The sequence below is a fragment of the Periplaneta americana genome, chromosome 8 (assembly GCF_040183065.1).
Source record: "Periplaneta americana isolate PAMFEO1 chromosome 8, P.americana_PAMFEO1_priV1, whole genome shotgun sequence".
Taxonomy (NCBI): Eukaryota; Metazoa; Arthropoda; class Insecta; order Blattodea; family Blattidae; genus Periplaneta; species Periplaneta americana.
Window position 1 is genome coordinate 41,574,178 of NC_091124.1, and position 24,588 is coordinate 41,598,765.

Below are 24,588 nucleotides of genomic sequence, written 5' to 3' on the forward strand. Positions count from 1 at the left end.
TAACGTTCCTTTTGAACTACAGAGGCTATTCATAGACGATAAGATGATGATTGTAATTGTAATTCTTTATTTAACGTTCCTTTTAAACTACAGAGGCTATTCATAGACGATGAGATGATGATTGTAATTGCAATTCTTTATTTGACGTTCTTTTTAAACTACAGAGGCTATTCATAGACGATGAGATGATGATTGTAATTGTAATTCTTTATTTAACGTTCTTTTTAAACTACAGAGGCTATTCATAGACGATGAGATGATGATTGTAATTGTAATTCTTTATTTAACGTTCTTTTTAAACTACAGAGGCTATTCTAGACGATAAGATGATAATTGTAATTGTAATTCTTTATTTAACGTTCTTTTTAAACTACAGAGGCTATTCACAGGCGATGAGATGATGATTGTAATTGTATTTCTTTATTTAACGTTCCTTTTGAACTACAGAGGCTATTCATAGACGATAAGATGATGATTGTAATTGTAATTCTTTATTTAACGTTCCTTTTGAACTACAGAGGCTATTCACAGGCGATGAGATGATGATTGTAATTGTAATTCTTTATTTAACGTTCCTTTTTGAAACTACAGAGGCTATTCATAGACGATGAGATGATGATTGTAATTGTAATTCTTTATTTGAAGTTCTTTTTAAACTACAGAGGCTATTCATAGACGATGAGATGATAATTGTAATTGTAATTCTTTATTTGACGTTCCTTTTAAACTACAGAGGCTATTCATAGACGATGAGATGATAATTGTAATTATAATTCTTTATTTGACGTTCTTTTTTAACTACAGAGGCTATTCATAGACGATGAGATGATGATTATAATTGTAATTCTTTATTTGACGTTCCTTTTAAACTACAGAGGCTATTCATAGACGATGAGATGATAATTGTAATTGTAATTCTTTATTTGACGTTCCTTTTAAACTACAGAGGCTATTCATAGACGATGAGATGATAATTGTAATTATAATTCTTTATTTGACGTTCTTTTTAAACTACAGAGGCTATTCATAGACGATGAGATGATGATTGTAATTGTAATTCTTTATTTGACGTTCTTTTTAAACTACAGAGGCTATTCATAGACGATGAGATGATAATTGTAATTATAATTCTTTATTTGACGTTCTTTTTAAACTACAGAGGCTATTCATAGACGATGAGATGATGATTGTAATTGTAATTCTTTATTTGACGTTCTTTTTAAACTACAGAGGCTATTCACAGACGATGAGATAATGGTTGTAATTGTAATTCTTTATTTAACGTTCCTTTTAAACTACAGAGGCTATTCATAGACGATGAGATGATAATTGTAATTGTAATTCTTTATTTAAAGTTCCTTTTAAACTGCAGAGGCTATTCACAGGCGATGAGATGATGATTGTAATTGTAATTCTTTATTTAACGTTCCTTTTAAACTACAGAGGCTATTCACAGACGATGAGATGATAATTGTAATTGTAATTCTTTATTTAACGTTCTTTTTAAACTACAGAGGCTATTCACAGACGATGAGATGATGATTGTAATTGTAATTCTTTATTTAACGTTCCTTTTAAACTGCAGAGGCTATTCACAGGGGATGAGATGATGGTTGTAATTGTATTTCTTTATTTAACGTTCCTTTTATTCTAGAGACTCTTCAGAGACGAGGAAATGAAAAATAGAATTGCTATTATTTATTAAACAAACATCTTTGAAAGCGTGCCATGCCATTTTTTCTGTAACGGAAAGTTTCTCCTCAAGCAAAGAGTCAGCCATAACTTTACGAATTTGTGGACCGATGAAAATTATCTCTTTTAATTTGCCTTCACTCAAACTGGTAAATTTTTCTTTTAAATACTGAAAACCACACCCTTGTTTGTTCATTGCATAGACCTCACTTTGAACTGTTATGAAATTTACAAAATGGAAGGGACCAATATCTGTTTATTTATTAGAAGTACAAAAGAACATGCCAAAAATCATAATAAATCGGAAATAGGTCATAAACTCATAAAATGCATTAGCTTTTGTTTTGGTTTACAACCCCCAACCTACGCCAGATATTTCTTGAAAGAGCGTTTATTGAAAAGTGAAATCATAGTATAATATATTTAAACCTTTACGTCATACGAAGAAAATAGACATAATATCAGAAAGCACAGTTTCTTGGTTCTCCTCTTATCTCAGCGAAGGTCAGCAGTGTGTTTGCATTGGAAGTCAACTTCCTCATGGCGTATCGTTGATTCTGGAATCCCACAGGGATCTGTTCTATCACCACTACTATACACTATTTACGTAAATGACATCCCCTCCACTCTACAGCACTGTAAGCATCACCTCTACGCAGACGATTTACAAATATATATCCATACAACCCCTGACTCACTCAATGACGCAATACAAAATCTTAACGAGGATCTTGAATCTATATCTGCATGGGCCAGAAAGTTTGGTTTGATTCTCAATGCAAGAAAATCACAAGCAATCCTAGTGGGACATCAACGTCTATTATGCAATATTACTCCTGCTCTTCCAGTCAAGTTAAACGACACAATAATCCCTTTTGCTTCCTGTGTTAAAAACCTTGGAGTTTATTTTGATGCGTATTTAAACTGGAATAACCAAGTAACCCATATTACCAAAAAAAGTGCTTTCCATACTACATTCCTTAAACAGCATTCGAAAATTCCTTCCGCTATTCCTCAAGAAAATACTAGTGGAAACATTAGTAATGCCCCACTTCGATTATTGTGATTTTCTACTGACTGAGTCCACACCTGTGGAGTAACGGTCAGCGCGTCTGGCTGCGAAACCAGGTGGCCCGGGTTCGAATCCCGGTCGGGGCAAGTTACCTGGTTGAGGTTTTTTCCGGGGTTTTCCCTCAACCCAATACGAGCAAATGCTGGGTAACTTTCGGTGCTGGACCCCGGACTCATTTCACCGGCATTATCACCTTCATATCATTCAGACGCTAAATAATCTAGATGTTGATACAGCGTCGTAAAATAACCCAATAAAATAAAAATCTACTGACTGACCTCAATGTCAACCAGTCGCAAAAATTACAACGTGTTCATAATTCTTGTGTTCGCTTCGTCTGCGATGTCCGTTGCGCTGACCACATTACTCCATCCTTCCAAGCTCTAAATGGCTACGGCTTAACGAACGTAGAAATTTTCATTCTCTTGTTCTCCTTTTCCAAGTCCTTCACACTTCTACACCTACCTACTACCTACCTTGCCTCCCGTTTCAGTTACCTGTCATCATATCATAATCTCTTCACACGCACGCAAAATAGCCGCATACTAGCCATACCAACACATAAGACATCATCGTATTCATCATCATACACAATCTCGCTCTCGCGCTTGTGGAATACCCTACCCAGTGACATCAGAGACTGTCGGAATTTAGTAGCGTTCAAAAGCGAACTTATTAAGCATTTTCTTACTGCGTAGAGTAGGTTTAATTTTTACTTAATAAAAGAAATGATTCTCTCTTCTTAACTTTTACAATGAACTGTCTAGCTTTTATTAATCAATTGATAAATGAGTTCTATTCAGTCAATACTTAACATAAAAAACACAATAAAATATGTTATAACAACATTTAAACAGATTAAAAACAGATTATGTTTTAAATAAAATAACAAAAGAATATAATTTTAAAATTGCAGCTCAAAAAACCAAAACAATGGCATTTAAAGGAAAATACCCAATAAGGACAAAAATAGTAATCTATGAAATAATCATAGAACAGGTTAAATATTTTAAGTACCTAGGATGCTACATTTCATATGAAAGAGATATAGACCTGGATAAAAATCTTAATAACTTTCGAAATGTCTGTGGAACAATCCATAGATCTTTAAAAAACAAAACAAGAAAAGATACACGGATAAAATTTTTAAATACAATCGCAGTACCTATGCTAACTTATGGAAGTGAAGCCAGAATAATGACAGAAAAAGATAAATCAAAAGTCCAGGTAGCAGAAATGAAATTTATGAGAAGTACACTAGGATGTACAATATAAGATAAAAAGAAGAACATAGATATACGGAAGAAATTAGAGGTGGAACCATTGCTGGAGAAGTTAAAGAGAAATAACAGAAGGTGGTGTGAACATCTACAAAGGATGCCGAACTACAGACTGCCAGCTTTAGCAATGGGATATAAACCTAAAGGAAAACGAGATGTAGGAAGACCAAGAGCGAAATGGGCGCCGGAACAGGTTCAACATGAACCTAATCCTTGAAGTGAAGAAGAAGAAAAAGAAGAAGAAGAAGAAAAACAGATTAAAACAGATTAAAAACAAATTAAAAACAAACGTTTTCGCCAATTTTGATTGGCATCTTCAGGTCGTGTAGGTCGAATAGAACATGTTATAATAAGTGAACACTTGGTATATAAAGTTAAAAACAGAAGTTAAAACTATAATATAACTTAAAAACAGAGAATAGAACTTAGCAAAAAGCCACCACGATGTATGTAGAAGCACTATGTTGAAAGAGGCGTTTGTGACCCAAGGAAACTAAACTCTTCCGTCATTGCAGGTACAGTTTTCAAGACAGATTTAACGATGCCCTCATGGATTCAAGACCCTTTTCCAACCTTTTGATTTTTCCTGCTTTCTATAATCGGCCACTCGACCGACCTGTCTGTAGCATCGTCAAATCTGTCTTGAAAACTGTACCTGCAATGACGGAAGAGTTTACCGTTCCCTTGGTTCACACAAGCCTCTTTCAACATAGTGCTTCTACATACATCGTGGTGGCTTTTTGCTAAGTTCTATTCTCTGTTTTATGTTATATTATAGTTTCAACTTCTCTTTTTAACTTGATATACCAAGTGTTCACTTATTATCACATGTTCTATTCAACCTACACGACCTGAAGATGCCAATCAAAATTGGCGAAAACGTTTGTTTTTAATCTGCTTTTAATCTGTTTAAATGTTGTTATAACATATTCTATTGTGTTTTTATGTTAAGTATTGAATGAATTTATTTATTTATTTATTTAAATTCAAATATACAGAATAAAGAAATATAATTACAAAACAAACAAAGAGAAATACAAATAAAATAATACAAGCAATATAAAAAGAAGATACAGTAGTATTAACAAAATTTGAGACCGAATGAGCAGCGCTCGTGCTCGGTCGCAGTTCAGATATAATATTAAAATAAAAAATAATAATATAAATAAGTAAGTAAAATAAAATAGGAACTAAAATATAATTACAGCGGCAATGGAATTATATAATATAATATTAACAATAGAGAAGAATAATATCGCACGTGAAAAGTAGGACTAATATATATTTCAAAATTATAGAATACAAATATAATATAGGTTGATTAATTCATACACACAAGCTATAAATTTATTTAATCAAATTGAAGATATTAACACGTTTCTAATTTTCTTGTTATATGTTAGTGGGTTACATGTTAGAAGTTCTGGGTGTAATTTAGTTAAAGCATTGTACAACCGAGGGCCAAAATTTATGCTATGCTTTAGACCAGCAGATGTGAGACATTCAGGTACTACTAATGTTGAATTAATATTTCGTCTTGTGTCATAATTGTGTGTCTGTAATACAAACTTATTACGATTTTTATGATAAAATTTTAACAGCGTATACTTATAAATTTGTTCAATATTAAATACATTAAATTCAGAATAAATTAATTTAGTTGGATAATCGAAACGTTTCTTCAAACAAATTTTAATTATTCGTTTTTGTAGTAAATTTAACGGACTAAGATTAATTTTTGTACTTCCACCCCAAACAATTATACCATATTGAATGATAGACTGAATAATGGCCAAATAAACATTTCGTAGAACTCTAATAGGTAAGTAGCATCGAAGATTAACGAATTTATAAATTGTTTTACGAAGCCTCTTACAAAGATAAGTAATGTGATGAGGCCATTTTAAATTCTGATCAATAATGATACCCAGATATTTGACATACGTGACTTCTTTCAAAGGTGGACATTTACAACTTTTGGGATCTAAACAATTTTCACTGTGTATTATTAGTCTATATTTATCGCTAAATTTTAAATTTTGAACACTGGCAGCTGTTAACGAAAAAGGAACCAAAGTTGATTTAGATATATTTAAAGAAAGGAAGTTGGAATTAAGCCATTTTTTAACAATGTTAGCACCTATATTAGCATTTCTATATGCTTCCTGCCAAGAAAAACCACTGAAAATAACTACTGTATCATCCGCATATGAATAAAATAGAACCCATTTATCAATTAACATTGAACTTAACGGAACCAATATGCCTTTAAAATTTCAGTTAATCTTTTAATACTTTGATTTTTATTGTATCTGTAAATTTAATATTAATTGTAATTGTATTCTTAATATTGTAGTTGTAATCGCCTGGTAGAGGGGAAGAGAAGGCCTGATGGCCTTATCTCTAACAGGTTAAATAAATAAATAAATAAATAAATAAATAAATAAATAAATAAATAAATAAATAAATAATAAAAATAAATATTTTCGGATTCAGCGCACACCAAACGATAAGGGACACATTGTTGTAAGTCGGAGCGAAATTCTTGTTGTTCAGTATAATCAGTGTCCTGTTTGAAACGTTTATGAAAATTGACTCACCGTTATTGTTGTTGCTGTCGTTCTTTATGCAGACAGGCCTCTTGGACTCGTTCAGAATCTGCACGTCGTCGTCTTCCTGTGCTTGCTTCTCGCCGTAGTCCTTGTCGTTGGTTGCAGCAGGGGAGATCTGCTCTGTCTTGACCTGCACGCCACTCAGATCCATATCACAGCTCGTCTCTAGTTTTGTACTATCTCCGTTCACAGTCTCAGTTCCTGAATCATTGCTTATTAATGTCGGAGGAGGGAATTCTGTTAGTGACTTCAGCTTCTGTTGTAGAGTCGCCACTGAAGGCGTCAAGGGGGTGTTGGGGGCTACCTGATAGTCAGAGGGACTGCTCCTCGCGCTGTTGCACGAGGGGCTTCGCCCCGGACTGCTGGACTTGGTGGAGAGGTCGCTGGCAGTTTCGTCCTTGTCCTGAGTTAGATTCCCTGCATGTTTTTCTTTGACGGACATTTGCTCCCTGTAGAACTCCTGTAGGCGGCGTTCCTTTAGCCTGCAGAAGACGTCCATGTTTTCTGAAGACCTCTTCTTAATCGACACCGGGGTTTGCAGAGGGTTGAAGTTGTCTAGCCGTTCCTGTCGCTTCGTTTGAGGGGAAGGGGATCTCACTGGGTTCGAAGCTGGGCTCTGAAAGTAGAGAACAGAAAACATGAGTTTTGTTTGCCTCAAAGCAGACTCAAAATATACAGAATAAAATCAAAGCTACCGAAATTCTTATGGAGCAGCGGGGTTGCTTTTTGAAGGGAGAAGCGAAGAAAAAGTAAAATCAAAATGGAGGAGAGTAATAAGAAGGATGGGGAAGAGAAGGAGAAAGGTTATGAATAGGGGGCAAATAGAAGAATGCGGAAGAGAAGATTATGTAGATAAGAATGAATTTAGAAATAATGTAAGAGACGGGAATGTGAAAAAAGAAAGACATGTAGACAGATTAAGGGTAGGAATATTTGAATCGGTTATTTGTAAAACAACACTTGTCATTTAATATTTTTCCAATTACTTTATGAGAAAAGAAAATACTTAAACCCTTTTAGTTGTTAATTTTTAATTTTCTAAAACCTATCACATCCTCAAAACATGGTGATTTGAATATTTTGAATAACAGAATAAAACACATTGTGTCAGTTTACTTCATATGCTTTTATGGACTTCTGTGCAAAACGTTCAAAATTGGAAAATCGAGAAAACTAGAATCAAAGTACAGTATGTATATGATAAATAGCCTACTATTGATATTTTTCTTCCCATACAGGTCTACCACACACATTTTTCTCCTACATAATAGCGCGAAATATAAACTTACAAAGTAGGTCTGGTTGGCGCAGTTGGTATAGCGCTGGCCTTCTATGCCCGAAGTTGCGGGTTCGATCCAGGGCCAGGTCGATAGTATTTAAGTGTGCTTAAATGCGACAGGCTCATGTCAATAGATTTACTGGCATGTAAAAGAACTCCTCCGGGACAAAATTCCGGCACACCGGCGACGCTGATATAACCTCGGCAGTTGCGAGCGTCGTTAAATAAAACATATATATTTTTTTTAACTTATAAAATAAAATTAACAAAGTCTGTCAGCATGACAGCTGAGTGTCAGTTTACAGGGCTAAAGCTCCACGCACGCGCTGGTCCCTTTAAATTCGTCCTAAAGGACGATTTAGAAAACTGAAGCATTGTTTTATTCTTTAGAGTTAAAAACAAAATTTTCATTTTTTAATGTTTTTTTTTTCGTTATTTTTACCGATCCATAGCCTTAATAGACGTTGATTTTATTCCTAAATATATTGAATGCTCTTTTTTAACACCCTGTATATTTAAAAGTCATGTGTTTAATGAGCACATTATATCGAGGACGATGCTGGTGCGCCCAGACGTTTCTAGGAAACTGAGGTAAAATCTGAAGATCAACTTCATACGAAGCTATAAGACATTCTTGTAGGGGCATTGCCCATAAGGTGATAATTCTCTTAAAATCATTGCCTACATAAATACATGTAGTTTATACATGCCGACACACTCAAGCATTAATAGTAAGATTTATGTTGTAGTTAATACGTGCTTTTTAATAATCCCGTTTATTTCAGTGTTTCATGGAGGACATGTGTAATAATAACCGAGATTAGTAGGTCTACTTAAGAATTTCTACGAAATGCCGTGAGTTCATTCCTTGAGGTTGGTGCAGGGTTAGAAGACTAAGAATGCGGTTGTAAAATTGTAATCATAGTCTTGCTCATCGGACTACAAAAAATTTCCACCAGTTACAACCGGGATTCGAATAGACTGTCACAGTTTCAGTTTTGACACATATATTTCGCTACGACTCATTAATAAGAAGATCTTGGTTCGATTCTCATTGACTCCCTTGGAGTTTTTGTAATTACCATGTTCTACATTATATTAGAGAGTCACAGGTTGATATCCGGCAGAAGGCGATAAATGTTTAATGAAGACAAAACTCGTCAGCGAGACTAGTCAAAAGTAAAGAGAACTGGGTGTTTCTTCCTATACAGGGTGATTCAGACCACCCGTAAGTCATTTATTTCGGAAACTAGTGCATGAAAATTTTCGAGACAAAAATATTTATAACACGTGAACTTTCACTTGAGCTTGATTTCATCAATCAGCTCTAACAGGAAGTAGGGTCAGTGGCGTATCACTTTAAAATTTCAAATGGGAGTCGGGGTCAAATAAGGTACCATTTGATAGAGCTCTTCAAAACAAACAACTTTCATAGGAAACGTTTTTATTAATTTCTACTCTTTCTATGAGAAAACGTACGAAAAGGCAATGGGTAATTCGGATCATCCGTAAGTCATTTCGGAAACTAGTGCATGAAAATTTTCGGGACAAAAATATTTATAACTAAACCACATGTGAACTTTCACTTCAGCTTGATTTCATCAATCAGCCTTGACAGGAAGTAGGGTCAGTGGCGTATCACTTTAAAATTTCAAATGCGAGTCAGATCAAATAGGGTACCATTTGATAGAGCTCTTCAAAACAAACAACTTTCATAGGAAACGTTTTCATCAATTCCTACTCTTTCAATGAGAAAAGGTACAAAAGACAATGCCATCAGTATTGAGAAATGTTACAAGACGAAAATGTAAACAAGGCAATTATTAATGTTGACATGTTACTGAAAGGCTTGACAATTCCATTAATTTTTTTTATAAATTTTCAAGCTGTCTGCCGTTCTGAGCAGCACACACCTGTACTCTTCTTCTAACACTGTCAGTGCCGTAAAATGGGGTGAATAGGATCAGTGGGGGTGAATAGGATCAAAACTTTATTCTTGGTTATAAAGTTTGTTATAAACTGTACTTGAGCGGGATCACAGTCATTGGTTACTATTATTGTTCTGGTAAGCAATGACTGTCTTCCCGCTCAATTGCAGTTTATAACAAACTTTATAACCAAGAATAAAGTTTTGATCCTATTCACCCCCACTGATCCTATTCACCCCATTTTACGGTAACTCCTAATACTTCGGCGTGGTCAAGTGACTGGCAGAATAGGAATTGATAAAAACGTTTCCTATGAAAGTTGTTTGCTTTGAAGAGCTCTATCAAATGGTACCTTATTTGACCCCGACTCCCATTTGAAATTTTAAAGTGGTACGCCACTGACCCTACTTCCTGTTAGAGCTGATTGATGAAATCAAGCTCAAGTGAAAGTTCACATGTGGTTTAGTTATAAATATTTTTGTCTCGAAAATTTTCTAGCACTAGTTTCCGAAATAAATTACTGTTACGGGTGGTCTGAATCACCCTGTATATTTAAGCGACGTAAAAGAATCTTACCCGAAATTCAGAGATCTTCAGATAACATTTTTCAGCATGTAAAAGTCAACCGATTCTGAATAACGTTCCTGCAGTTGAAATTGTCCTTAAGTAAGCAGTCTTCAAGGCAGAAAGAAAGTAGCTAGTTACTTAAGTCAACCGATCATCAGCTACTCATCCATTTCAACTAGATTTAATTCCAGTCTGTCATTATTCCACTCATTCTGTTAGCCAATCCAATAAGACAGTTTTTAAACTCAAATGTTTGAGATACTTCTGATGGGAAAAACTCCATTGTATCAGGGATACGTAGATTACGTGATTCAGTTTCGGGAATTAACAGTTATGTTGGTTTGAATGTTTTATTTTTTGTTTCGGTTTATAAATGAGTGCATGATTCTATGTTAAGAGACGTTATTAATGAAGGGCATGCAATAGATTTTCTCTTCATATTTATTTATTTATTTCATTTCTTTGCTAATACTTGTAACATAAAATATAGTATACATAAATTAGTACATTATGCAACGAGCCTATAATGATAGTAATTAAGACGCAAGTATGGATGTTTATGAAACGAGCGCAAGCGAGTTTCATAATATTCATACAAGCGTTAATTACCATTATAGGCAAGTTTCATACGACTTTTTATGCTCGACCATATTTCTAACTTGAAATTATTCAGATGTATATTTGTATCTGACAAGATCGGAAGTGACCTTGTTCTAGGTCGTGAATTGTGAGATGTGCGTAGACGCGAAAGTATTGATTTTTTCCGAGGAACAATAATGTCATTGACCTTGATATAATCCCGTTAAACTTGATATACCCTTGATTATTGAATTCGACATTGAAAAACGAGATGACAAATTGAATTTATTTGAATATTACTTACAATTAACGCTAATTATTATAGTAACAGAACATAACCTTCTGCGACAGTATTGGATTTCAGCCTCCGTGACTTTTCGCTAATTCTCTTTCGATTGCATATCCGAGAATAATCGATACTTGCGGTTTTATAACGGTACAAAGCTGACTTGTCATTGGCTGAACACCTGTAAGTTGAGTTGTCATTGGCTGAACACCTGTACTTTAATGAGTAGGTGTACTTTAATGACATGTATTAAAGGACTGCTACCAGGTGTATAATTACTACATTTCGGCATGGTCGAGCATAAAATATAGTATACATAAATAAAATTTTAGCTCACCCCTGAAAGAGTAGAACTCGTGCTCAGGGGCGGATTCCTGATTTTAAATTGAGTAATGTATAATAAAATCTCTTTTATATATACTATACAATAAGAATATATAAATTCACAATTTTTCATCATTTATAAAATCCAAACATAACTTTTTAAATTCAATACTACAGTAAATTGCAATTAAAAGACTAATAATAATAATAATAATAATAATAATAATAATAATAATAATAATAATAATAATAATAACTGGAATCTACAAAAACAAATAGGTTTGATCTTTTTTTAATAAAAAATAAAAAAATGTAATAATTAATGAAAAACTGGAAATGAATGGGTAAATTTAAGATAAGAAACATTGGTAGTCATGAAATAAGCGAAGTATGCAGTGAATGGGGAAAGGAACTGGCCACTCTACCCCATTACACCCTGGCTTAGTTGCCTCATGAGTGATGTCTTATTGGTGTTACTTATGATGTTCAAATGTGACTTTGGACAGTTGACTAAACAACAAAGATCTTATTTTTCTCTGTGAATAATGTCTGCTATAGGTATGTTAAATAAAAATCCATTTGAGAGGTATGTTGTAATCCATTGCAGCAGCTCTCAGATGTTTTTAAGGTTGAAAACCTCAGCGATTCCATTAGCAAGACGAGTTATATTGCAAAACAAAATGTACAAAAAGAGTGCTCAGGAAGTACATAGTCTGATTTTTTTTAACTTAGTTTCGAAACTGGTCGAAGTAATTGAGTTTGATAAGGAGAAATTAGACCTAACGGTTTGTTTGCAGGGCCTCAAAACTTCTAGAGTGGGGTATATGTTCCTCCTTTTTTTTCCTGTGCATTAATTTCCATTCTTCTTAAAGTGATAATGAAGTAAAATAAAAAATGTTTTAGAAAGATGAACACAGTTGCCATGGAGATCGTACGGAAAGGCCAGGAGCATCAGTTTTTTAATGCGCTGTCTTGACAAATGCCTGCAGCGAATGATGTAGATTTAAGAAAAACCCAGTTCAAGAAACCGGCCCGGATGTTAGACCTGACATTGCAGTGAGCATTGAATTATTACTATGAAGCTAAAAGCTTGGCTTCCAGTCTTGTGATCCGTATCTATATTTTATTTCTTTATTTTTCCATGACACGAAGTATGGACGAGATTTTTCAGTGCATCGAAAATTAGATTTTGAGATCTAATTTATAGGCTGAGTGGTATTTTATTTACCACCCACTCTACCTGATTCTTTCTTGACCATTTTCATTTTGTATTCCTCATCATGCGTTTAAATATATTATAATATCTGTACTCAGCACACTGCAGTGTTAAGAATTCAATTATTTGTAAACATAATCTTTCCTGCGCATTTGACAGGAAGGTTTTACATAGAAAAATGTTAAGTCACTAAAAATACATCAAAATACCCTAACAACTGTGTTGTTTTCCTATGGATTTCAGAGAAATTACGAGTAATTAAATAAAATTCTAAAATGTGACTTCATTTGTTTAATAATATACCTTAATATTTATTTAATTTTTTATTATTTCTAACATGGCCCCATGAAACAGTGTGAAACTCGACGGTAAATAACTTACAACAGTATTAAAAAAGAAAACATTTGACTGTAGAAGAAACAAATGTAAAATAAAACAAGTGAAACTACATTTTATAATTTTATTTAACTAATTCCGCTGATATTGTTAAGAAAATAAAATTATTGTTAGTGCATTTCTATGAAATTTTAATACCTTAACATCTTTTTTCCTCAAGATTTTCATATGAAACATAAAACGACTATACTTTTTCTGGGGCTGCTAGAGTAAGTAATGTTTATATATAACAAAATAATATGTATCTTTATTCTAGCAATGAAAATATTATTATTATTATTATTATTATTATTATTATATAATTTACAAATAATTGATTTATCTACAGTAAACTCACTAGAGGTTTTGATTTATCTAGAGACAATAACAACTCGAGTGGGATTTAATAGACTATTACACGATTAGAAGATAAAGATTAGAAGAAATAATACAATAAAATGTTAATTGACTTACTGAAATACCTACTAAACTGTCTTGATAATGTATTTTTGTACCATCTCATCATTACAAATATTCCCCTAGATGGCAGTTGTGTATTATGATGAGCTGTTCATTTGTTACCAGTTGTGCCAACTATACTATCTTCATTGCACTCTATGGAAGTCAAGAAGTCTTCGTTGATTCACTTTCATTTTTATTAAACTAGTTGCATTCCACTTCAATTATCAATATATATTAAACAATCTCTGATACGTGACTATCCATAATCTCATACAGCAGAAGCTATAACATAACCTAAGTAATATAAACAAGGTAAATGATAGCAAAGTTTTAATTAAAGATAATGAAATAATCATGAATTACTTTAAAAGATAGAATTATTGAAAGTACAATGTTGGCAAACAGAAATAAATGCTAGGAAGATGATAAAAACAAACAAATGCTAGGGATTGTAAGATAAGTTGGCATGATTTAGGTTTGTTTTATTTTATTTATTTTTTTATTATTTTTATTTTTCTTTTATTGCTGTAATGGTATTATTGTATATTATATATATATATATATATATATATATATATATTATATCACTCCCACCGGGTGTATACCCAATTGTAGTGTTAATAAATAAATAAATAAATAAATAAATAAATAAATAAATAAATAAATAAATAAATACATACATACACCACCCCTGTGGAATAACGGTCAGCGCGTCTGGCCGCGAAACAAGGTGGCCCGGGTTCGAATCCCGGTCGGGACAAGTTATCTGATTGAGGTTTTTTCCGGGGTTTTCCCTCAACCCAATACGAGCAAATGCTGGGTAACTTTCGGTCCTGGACCCCGGACTCATTTCACCGACATCATCACCTTCATCTCATTCAGACGCTAAATAACCTAGATGTTGATACAGCGTCGTAAAATAACCCAATAAAATAAAATACATACAGTACATACATACATACATACATACATACATACATACATACATACAGTCCACACCTGTGGATTAACGGTCAGCGCGTCTGACTGCGAAACCAGGTGGCCCGGGTTCGAATCCCGGTGGGGGCAAGTTACCTGGTTGAGGTTTTTTCCGGGGTTTTCCCTCAACCCAATACGAGCAAATTCTGGGTAACTTTCGGTGCTGGACCCCGGACTCATTTCACCGGCATTATCACCTTCATATCATTCAGACGCTAAATAACCTAGATGTTGATACAGCGTCGTAAAATAACCAAATAAAATAAAAAAATACATACATACATACCGGTACCGGTATCGGTTTATTAGTCAAAAGTAGTATGACGTAGTAAAAGTGTGATAGTCATGTTAAATCACTAGGTATAGTACACTGTGTTATACAGTCTACACAGGGCTTTCATTTCAAAATATCCCAGTGTGAATAACTAATTATTTAAACTTAATTCAATTTAAACAAAAAACACGTCAATTTAGATATTGACGGGGAAGTCTGAAATCAGGTTTAATTGCATTTCAGATTTCACCCCCACATCCCAGCTACCCCACTTTGAAATTTCAAATGGCACCCTTATATTTCTATACTTAAATATGAAATAGCGTTTAATTGTTTATACACCACATTTATTTGTTTTCGCATCTTTTGTTTTCTATCGTCGTCTGGCAACTTGGATTATTGTTATTGTTGATTAGAGCTGAAGAGAATAAAGCTACAAAAACTTACTGAGCATTTCATGTAATAGTTGTATTTGTGTATTAAATTATTTTAAAATGGTGTATATCCTTCAAGAGAGAACATAAATCACCCTTATTTATTAAATTTAGGAAATTATACAAAATAAGCTGTTTTCATTGTACAATAAATTGGTAATAACAAAAATACAGGTTGCCAGACGACGATAGAAAACAAAAGACGCGAAAACAAATGAATGAGCTGTATAAAGAATTGAATGTTCTTTCGTAGTTAAGTATAAATCAATTGAATATTTTCATTGAAAATGAAGAGTAACATATGATGTGGAGTATTCTGTATGTTGCTAAGGAAACCGTATCGACTTTGAATCTTCTCAGTGCGGAACTGAACATCGTTGAGGTTTTAGAAGGCCATGCTTCAACGAACATGTAATTCTATCGTTCTCAGAAATCGAAGAGACTTCGAGGTCCAAGACACCAAACTGTCACCGCTTGTCTTCTTTTTTTTTATCACCATGTCAACAGAGAAGCTCCTAAAGCAAGGAGGAAAGTTGGAAACATCTCCTCTCCCATGACAAAAGCTGCTATTGTGCATTTTGTCGTTTGGAGTTTGTTCACTTAAAGACGAACAAGTTGGAAGCAGCCGAGGTGTCGGGATTTGGCCGTCCAAACAATGTTTCCTCAGTCCGATGTTTGAACTGCTTGTTTGTCGATTTGAAGAACTACTGCAAAGCATCTCGCACTTGAATTCTGCTGCAGTGTTGAATGGAGGCTTTTAAACGATTGAAATGCCAGAGGCTGTCGATTTTATATTCTTAACTAAATTGCAAGAATAAGAGATCGCAAACAAACTGGTTTGACATGGAGCTAACACTTCACGCTTTTAACATTCCATTAAAAGAATTCCTGGAGCATCATTCATGCTTGTAGGAAGTGTACAGAGCAGATCAGATAAACTGGAATAGAAGAGATCGATCTGAGGAATTGAAGGGACCTGACGGGATAATAATATAAATGCTAAAGTTCAGCAGAGGAGAAGAAAACGAATATGAAATGGAGACGAAGAAAAGTGATTTAGTCTATCAAATGGAGAGAGAACAAATAAAGGCAATTTATAAATTCATAATACTTCGAAATTTTATCACTAAGTAGGCATTGAGAATAATATTTTTAGCTTTAGTACAATCATTAATGCAATATGGTATAATAAATTGGGGCGGAGTAGCGTCATCTGTACTTAATCCATTAATTTTATTAATCCAACAACATGAATATCGTACTCGAAGACAAAAGTCTACTTTCTCATTAATTGAACCTAAATGTCATACAAGTGCAGCTTTTAAACATAGTGCTAGTTTCGGCCCAAGACTTTATAGTAAAATTATAAACAATTTTCCAAATTTTAAATATTTTAAAATTGAGTCTTTTAAAAAAGAAATTTATAAAATTATTCATGATATACGGTATAATATGTTGTTGTTGTTTTCTAATGCCAGGCGTTTGATAATAAAGTCATTTGACCTCTTGCACTCCAATATTTTTCAAAGATATTATCATGGCCAGCCACTGAAGCACAGATTTTGAGGTGTTCCGAATCCATTTCTTGGTTTGAGTTGCACAGTGGGCAGTTAGGGGACTGATATATTCCAATTCTATGCAGGTGTTTGGCCAAACAGTCATGGCCTGCTGCCAATCTAAATGCAGCTACAGACGATTTTCGTGGTAAATCGGGAATTAACTGTGGATTTTGATGCAGAGAGTTCCATTTTTCCCCTTGAGATTGTGTTATCAAATTTTGTTTGTTGAAGTCTAAATATGTAGATTTAATAAATCTTTTCACAGAGTAATACGTAGATTTAGTAACAGGGCTGTAATGATATATAATATTAACAAATGTATTTTTTTACCTTTTATTTCTGTCGACTATATTCATGATTTTATTGACTATCACTGGCTTCTGTCTGATTGTCAATTTATATTAAATGAATTTTTTCTTTCTTATTCTCTTTCTCCTTTTTTTTTTTTTTTTTGTTCTTTTGTGTTATTTATTGGTTTGAATTAAGTTACTTACTATATTTAGTAAACTGTCCTTGTAAATTTTATGTTATATTATTGGCTAAGGCCACACCGTACACGAGCCTGGCTCTTACGGTAGTGCCTAGAAACATTTTTGTTCTATAAATTTAATTTGTGTTCACTAGCTAGCTAGTTAAATAAAGAAAGTTAAGGGAAGAGGATAGCCACAAAAAAAAAAAGTCGTTAAAAATAAAATTTTCGTTTTTAGCACAAAATTAATATTTAATGTATATACTATCAAGTTCGTATGGTTTCTAGCCCTAAATAATATTTAAAATACGCTAATTTTAAATGTCTGTGCAGCACTGAAGTGAAGCTCACTTTGTTACGCCCCCTCTCTTTTTTTTCAGTTGCACCCCTGATTACGTATATAATTGGGTCACTTACAAATTTTACGGTTTAAAATATAGAAATCTTTATTGCTGATGGACATATATGCCCATAAATTATCAAAATCATAACTGTTAAAAAAAGTATATATTTTTTCTGTGTATCCTCTTACTTACTTACTTACTTAATTACTTACTTACTTACTTACTTACTTACTGGCTTTTAAGGAACCCGCAGGTTCATTGCCGCCCTCACATAAGCCCGCCATTGGTCCCTACCCTGAGCAAGATTAATCCAGTCTCTATCATCATATCCCACCTCCCTCAAATCCATTTTAATATTATCCTCCCATCTACGTCTCGGTCTCCCCAAAGGTCTTTTTCCCTCCAGCCTCCCAACTAACATTCTATATGTATTTCTGGATTCGCCCATACGTGCTACATGCCCTGCCCATCTCAAACGTCTGGATTTAATGTTCCTAATTATGTCAGGTGAAGAATACTATGCGTGCAGTTCTGTGTTTTGTAACTTTCTCCATTCTTCTGTAACGTCATCCCTCTTAGCCCCAAATATTTTCCTAAGCACCTTATTCCCAAACACCCTTAACCTATGTTCCTCTATCAAAGTGAGAGTCTAAGTTTCACAACCATAAAGAACAACGGGTAATATAACTGTTTTATAAATTCTAACTTTCAGATTTTTTGACAGCAGACTAGATGACGAAAGCTTCTCAACCGAATAATGACAGGCATTTCCCATATTTATTCTGCGTTTAATTTTCTCCCGAGTATCATTTGTATTTGTTACTGTTGCTCCAAGATATTTGAATGTTTCCACCTCTTCGAAGGATAAATCTCCAATTTTTATATTTCCATTTCGTACAATATTCTGGTCACGAGACATAATCATATTCTTTGTATCTTCGGGATTTACTTCCAAACTTATCTCCTTACTGGCTCCAAATAAAATTCTCGTATTTTTCCTAATAATTTGTGGATTTTCTCCTAACATATTCACGTCATCCGCATAGACAAGTAGCTGATGTAACCCGTTCAATTCCAAACCTCTCTGTTGTTGTTATTGTTGTTATTATTATTATTATTATTATTAATATTATTATTAATATTATTATTATTCCTGGTTATAATAATTTTATTGTAGCTTTTACCTCACAGAAAAAGTAGGACAGTGCAATGAATTCTGATACATACATCAAAATTTCCTAACCCTACGTCTCTGGCTGCTAAGAAGAGTCCGCAGGCCGGGCTTGTGGTTACTTAATATATTTCAGATGCGTAATCGAAGGATGAAAGCTGAGATTGATTCGTGTGTAGCGCCAGCCAGCACTTTGGCTCTGCATCAAGTCCCTCCCCATATTACTCGTCCGTCCCACCTGGGCAAGCTCTTCTATCTGGCCGTTGGATCTGCGGCGCTCCGTCTCCTGAATTCTTAAACACGGCCCCCTCGTTGGCGTGCGGATTCCTGCAGGCAGGATTTGCGTCAATCACGGCCCTTGTGAGAATTCGAGACGCAGCGCCTCTTACATGATTACGACTTCTGCGACACCTGTTGCAATCTGGTTGTTTTGCTCATGAGAATGTGCTAGTTCTAGCTCATGTAAGAAATTTACACGTAGAGGAAAGCACAAAACAGCACGATATATTTCCCATCATCATCATCATCACCACCACCATCATCATCATCATCATCCTGATCCAGAAAAACACAGGAATCAACATTTACAAAAATCTAACCCGACCTATCTTGGCTTCTGGAATTGCAGCAACAAAAATGCGATTTATGAGACGCACTGCTGGCTACTCAAAATGGGATCATAAAAAGAACAAACATATCCTAGAAGAGTTAAGGATAGAACATTGCAAAATTAAGGCACAGTCTATTATACAGGGTGTTCCGAAACTATTCGTTCAAATTAATACAGACGGTAGAGAACATGAAAACAAATATATTTCGATAAGGAATATATGGTCTCTGAAGTCAACTTGTAATGTTATGGAACATTATGTTAGTGGTGCTGACGTAAGCTGTTGTGACGGTGTCGCTGACCTGGGAATGTGTACTGACATTCAAAACTGCTCTGTGTACAGTTGGTTGGCTCTGAGGTCTGCTTGGAAACATACCGATTCATTCGAAAGCAGCACCGCCTAGTGACAACAACGGTGAATGCCACTGATGTAATTAGCATGCTAAACTACCTTCTGTGTAAATCGTCCCTAGGATCAGAAATTGCCTTCAGGGACCATATGTACCATTACAAAATATATTTGTTTTGATGTTCTCTACCTTCTGTATTATTTTGAACGAATAGTTTCGGAACACCCTGTATACAGTCACGAAGCTCAATACGTAGTAAATATTAGTGCTGTTGATCGATCAAAATATTTAATCGATTAACTATTTGAATTTAATCGATAGATTAATCGAATTTTGATCGATTTGAAAAATGTTTTAATATACTGTAATACACAATTATTGTTAAATTTAACTTGTGTTCGGTGACAAGCATAAGTATTAAATGTTGTAGGTATATCTGTATATATTGTATTGTTACATTACAAAATAACTATTTTTATTTATTTATTTATTTATTTTATTGCTAGTAAGTTTGAAATGAATACAAGTTAATAAATACAATGAAAGATAAACTAGCCCACTCCTGAATGAATAAGACTCGTGCTCAGGAGGGGATTCCAATACAGTACAGACAAAAATAAAATTAAAATTGAGAGTGAATACAGATTAAATAGTGTTTAATATGTTTAAACAGTATTAATTACTTACTAACATATTTATTATGAGGTTTATAATTTATTGTGTCAATTTCTCCGGGAAATTTTGAGACAAACATAAATAACAAAAAGTATGAAGACTCACCTAGTTAATACTGCTTCATCCATGATTTTAAACATGTGAGCGCATTCACATGCTCCGAATTAAGTGCGGCTGTACGTTTAGTAACAATGTTCCTCCTTCACTAAACACGAAAAAATCTTTTTTCTGTCAAGCACTTCTACATGATCGTTCAATTTAAATCCAAACGTTTCACCGAGTTTACCTCTCAAATTCTCATATGACATGGAGTTTACACTTTTCACAGACCACAGAAAACTGATTTTATTTCTTTATCAAACTAAACACACAACCTTCATATACAAACTCAGCACAGAAACTGCAACTGCAAAAGTACAACGGGTGAAACAGAAGACTGGACCCTATTGTAATCGAATTACCAGATTTTAGAAAGAGAAGAAGGTAGTTACGCTCTCACTTGCACACAGTGTAGACATGGCTATTTTATAAGGGATGAGGGGGACGAATCCCAGAAAAGTATGTATTTCATATGCTAGGAAGATGAGCTGACAACAAGGTGGAAGTTTTCTTGGAAAATCATAAAACTTAATAAGGGTTTCGCATTGTGTTTCAACTTTCAATAGAGCTAGACTAGGTCACTGTCCTCATATCTCCATCTCTCTCTGAAGTGTTTGTGCAAAGATTTTCCCTACGCTACCTGCTTTGCAGTTAGAAAATAACAGTACTATTGTGCTTTTAATTAAGCAATTTCCGAGAGAGGAATATTTTCGGAATTTTTTGTATGAGTTAGTATTAACAAAATAATAATAATTAATATCAACTACAACCGATTAATTTTAATCGACTCGATTATTCGATTAAATATTTGATCGATTAATCTTACAACAGAAACTGATCGATTAATCGATTAAATCCCACAACACTAATAAATATGCATCCATACATAGTTGCTAATCACTAGGATCGCTACATTAAAGACAATGCGAAATAGTACCTGCATAGTACCTGCACAGTCTATTGTTTCTAGTACCCTCATAAACTCAAGCTTCGTGACTGTATATACTAGACTGTGATTAAGGAACAACCGAAAAGATCATGTAAACGGAATGCCTAGGCGAAGAATTCCTAAGGAGATGTTGCGGTATTGCCCTAGAGCAGCGTTTCCCAAAGTGTGGGTCGCGACCTCCAAGGGGGTCGTGTAAGGGGTTCAGAGGGTTCGGGAGATGATTTACAAAATAAGTCAAAATGTTTCTTATTAACATTTATTTTGTATTTAGAAACATAAACATAAGTAATATTGAACTTAAGAATAAACAATGTTTCAATAGTTATAAAGTAATTGCAGCAGAGTCCGTGGTTAAATAAAGCCATTATTATTATTATTATTATTATTATTATTATTATTATTATTATTATTATTATTATTATTATAGGTCAGTTTCTATCTGATGCTTTTCCAATTCACTGCGGGCTAAAGCAAGGAGATGCACTATCACCTTTACTTTTTAACTTTGCTCTAGAGTATGCAATTAGGAAAGTGCAGGATAACAGAGGGGGTTTGGAATTGAACGGGTTACATCAGCTACTTGTCTATGCGGATGACGTGAATATGTTAGGAGAAAATCCACAAACGATTAGGGAAAACAGGGGAATTTTACATGAAACAAGTAAAGAGATAGGTTTGGAAGTAAATCCCAAAAAGACAAAGTATATGATTATGTCTCGTGACCAGAATATTGTATGAAATGAAAACATAAAAATTGGAAATTTATCTTTTGAAGAGGTGGAAAAATTCAAATACCTGAGAGCATCAGTAACAAATATAAATTATACTCGGGAAGAAATTAAACACAGAATAATTATGGGAAATGCCTGTTATTATTCGGTTGAGAAGCTTTTGTCATCTAGTCTGCTGTCAAAAAATCTGAAAGTTAGAATTTATAAAACAGTTATATTACCAGTTGTTCTGTATGGTTGTGAAACTTGGACTCTCACTTTGAGAGAGGAACAGAGGTTAAGGGTGTTTGAGAATAAGGTTCTTAGGAAAATATTTGGGGCTAAGAGGGATGAAGTTACAGGAGAATGGAGAAAGTTACACAACACAGAACTGCAAGCATTGTATTCTTCACCTGACATAATTAGGAACATTAAATCCAGACGTTTGAGATGGGCAGGGCATGTAGCACTTATGGGCGAATTCAAAAATGCATATAGAGTGTTAGTTGGGAGACCGGAGAGAAAAAGACCTTTGGGGAGGCCGAGACGTAGATAGGAGGATAATATTAAAATGGATTTGAGGGAGATGGGATGTGATGATAGAGACTGGATTAATATTGCTCAGGATAGGGACCGATGACGGGCTTATATGAGGGCGGCAATGAACCTGCGGGTTCCTTAAAAGCCATTTGTAAGTAATATTATTATTATTATTATATATTATTATTGTTATTATTATTATTTTTATCGGAATTAGGATATTTATGAACAATTTTTGCAGAAGGAAGGGAAAAGGTGATAAAATAAGAAAAGGGGGTAAAAAAGTGCTGTTTTACAAAATTCCTTTCTGCAAAATGCTATTTCTCCTAATTGAAATCAACTCACTCAAAACTAAGCAAATCTCTATAACACAAATATATTATTATAATGTACCGAAGTACATATGATATTTCCATGCAGATATTCTGCGTCATCATACGATGAAAGAGTAATGGAACGGAGAAAAATTCTCTCCGTCGGATCCCGGCCAACTAGTCACTCTTTACGAGTGCACCTCAGCACATGTGTGGACTTCGGTCCTAGGTTCATAGATATCTATGACGTAGTGCAGAGGGCGGCCACTAGAGGGAACCCAAGAGTTGGAACTTAAAACTGAGACGATTCTTCCGACGCCGGGGTGGAATCCGGTGTGGCTTAGTGGATAAAGCGTCAGCACGTAGAGCTGAAAACCCGGGTTCAAATCCGGCGCCGGAGAGAATTTTTCTCCGTTCCATTACTCTTTCATCTATAACACAGGTTATATTTAGTATCCAGTAAATTATATCTTGATCGAGTTTTATATTGTATTTATTTGCATTCCATGGTATTCGTACATCGCTTCACAACTAGAATATAGAACATGTAAAATAAAAGTTTTAATTATAATCCCAGTCTAGTTGAAATATATAGGCTACAAAAGAGCTTTACAATATAGTCTACTAGTACAACACAAGGGTTAGTATCGATACTTGTGCACAAAACTGTAGACGTAAGAAGTTAGAATCCATTTGAAGGCGAAACCGTAGATTTTATCTGTCGTTTTAATGCTACCACAATAAAATAGGACAAGCGAGCGTCCAGGTGTTGCCATAGTGATGGTGACGGAAATTTGCGAACCGCGATTATCAAGGAATTTACAGCTTTCTTTCTGACAAACAATTGCCAGCATTTCGCCTGTCTTAAACAGCAATTTCCTCTAGTGCAGCTGTTAAAGTGAACTGTTTTATTGAAGAGCTTGTATACTTTACTGTACCGACGGTGGTGGGCAATATTCTTAAACATTTCCAACAAGCTACTAAACAGTATAGGCCTAGATATCTTGTCAGAAATTTACTGCAGTAATTTAAAGAATAAATTCTTAGTATACAAAAAAGTAGTTTTGTGTCACTTCGTACAGAATGGTTCACTTTATTTTCGATCAGCTATATGACCTTTTATTTTAAGATTCTACTCTATTGACGTTTGAAAATTAGCGCGTTGTAAAAATTATCGATTTATTATACGGTACTGTATTTCAATTTTTGACAATACTATTCCTTTATGTTTTTATCTTTTATTTCTTTGTTTATTTTATTTATTTTTTTATTTTTATTTTATTGGGTTATTTTACGACGCTGTATCAACATCTAGGTTATTTAGCGTCTGAACGATATGAAGGTGATAATGCCGGTGAAATGAGTCCGGGATCCAGCACCGAAAGTTACCCAGCATTTGCTCGTATTGGGTTGAGGGGAAAACCCCGGAAAAAACCTCAA

General features: G+C 34.2%; 1 protein-coding gene across 2 annotated transcripts in view; it reads right to left on the reverse strand.

The window, feature by feature from the left end:
* The window catches only part of LOC138704672 (uncharacterized), a 375,369-nt gene that overhangs the window by 23,206 nt on the left and 327,575 nt on the right, over positions 1 to 24,588 (reverse strand). For both annotated transcript variants that reach the window (XM_069832796.1, XM_069832797.1), the window contains exon 4: positions 6,645 to 7,272. In XM_069832796.1, the coding sequence (XP_069688897.1) occupies positions 6,645 to 7,272 (628 nt within the window). The remainder of the gene's footprint in view (positions 1 to 6,644; positions 7,273 to 24,588) is intronic.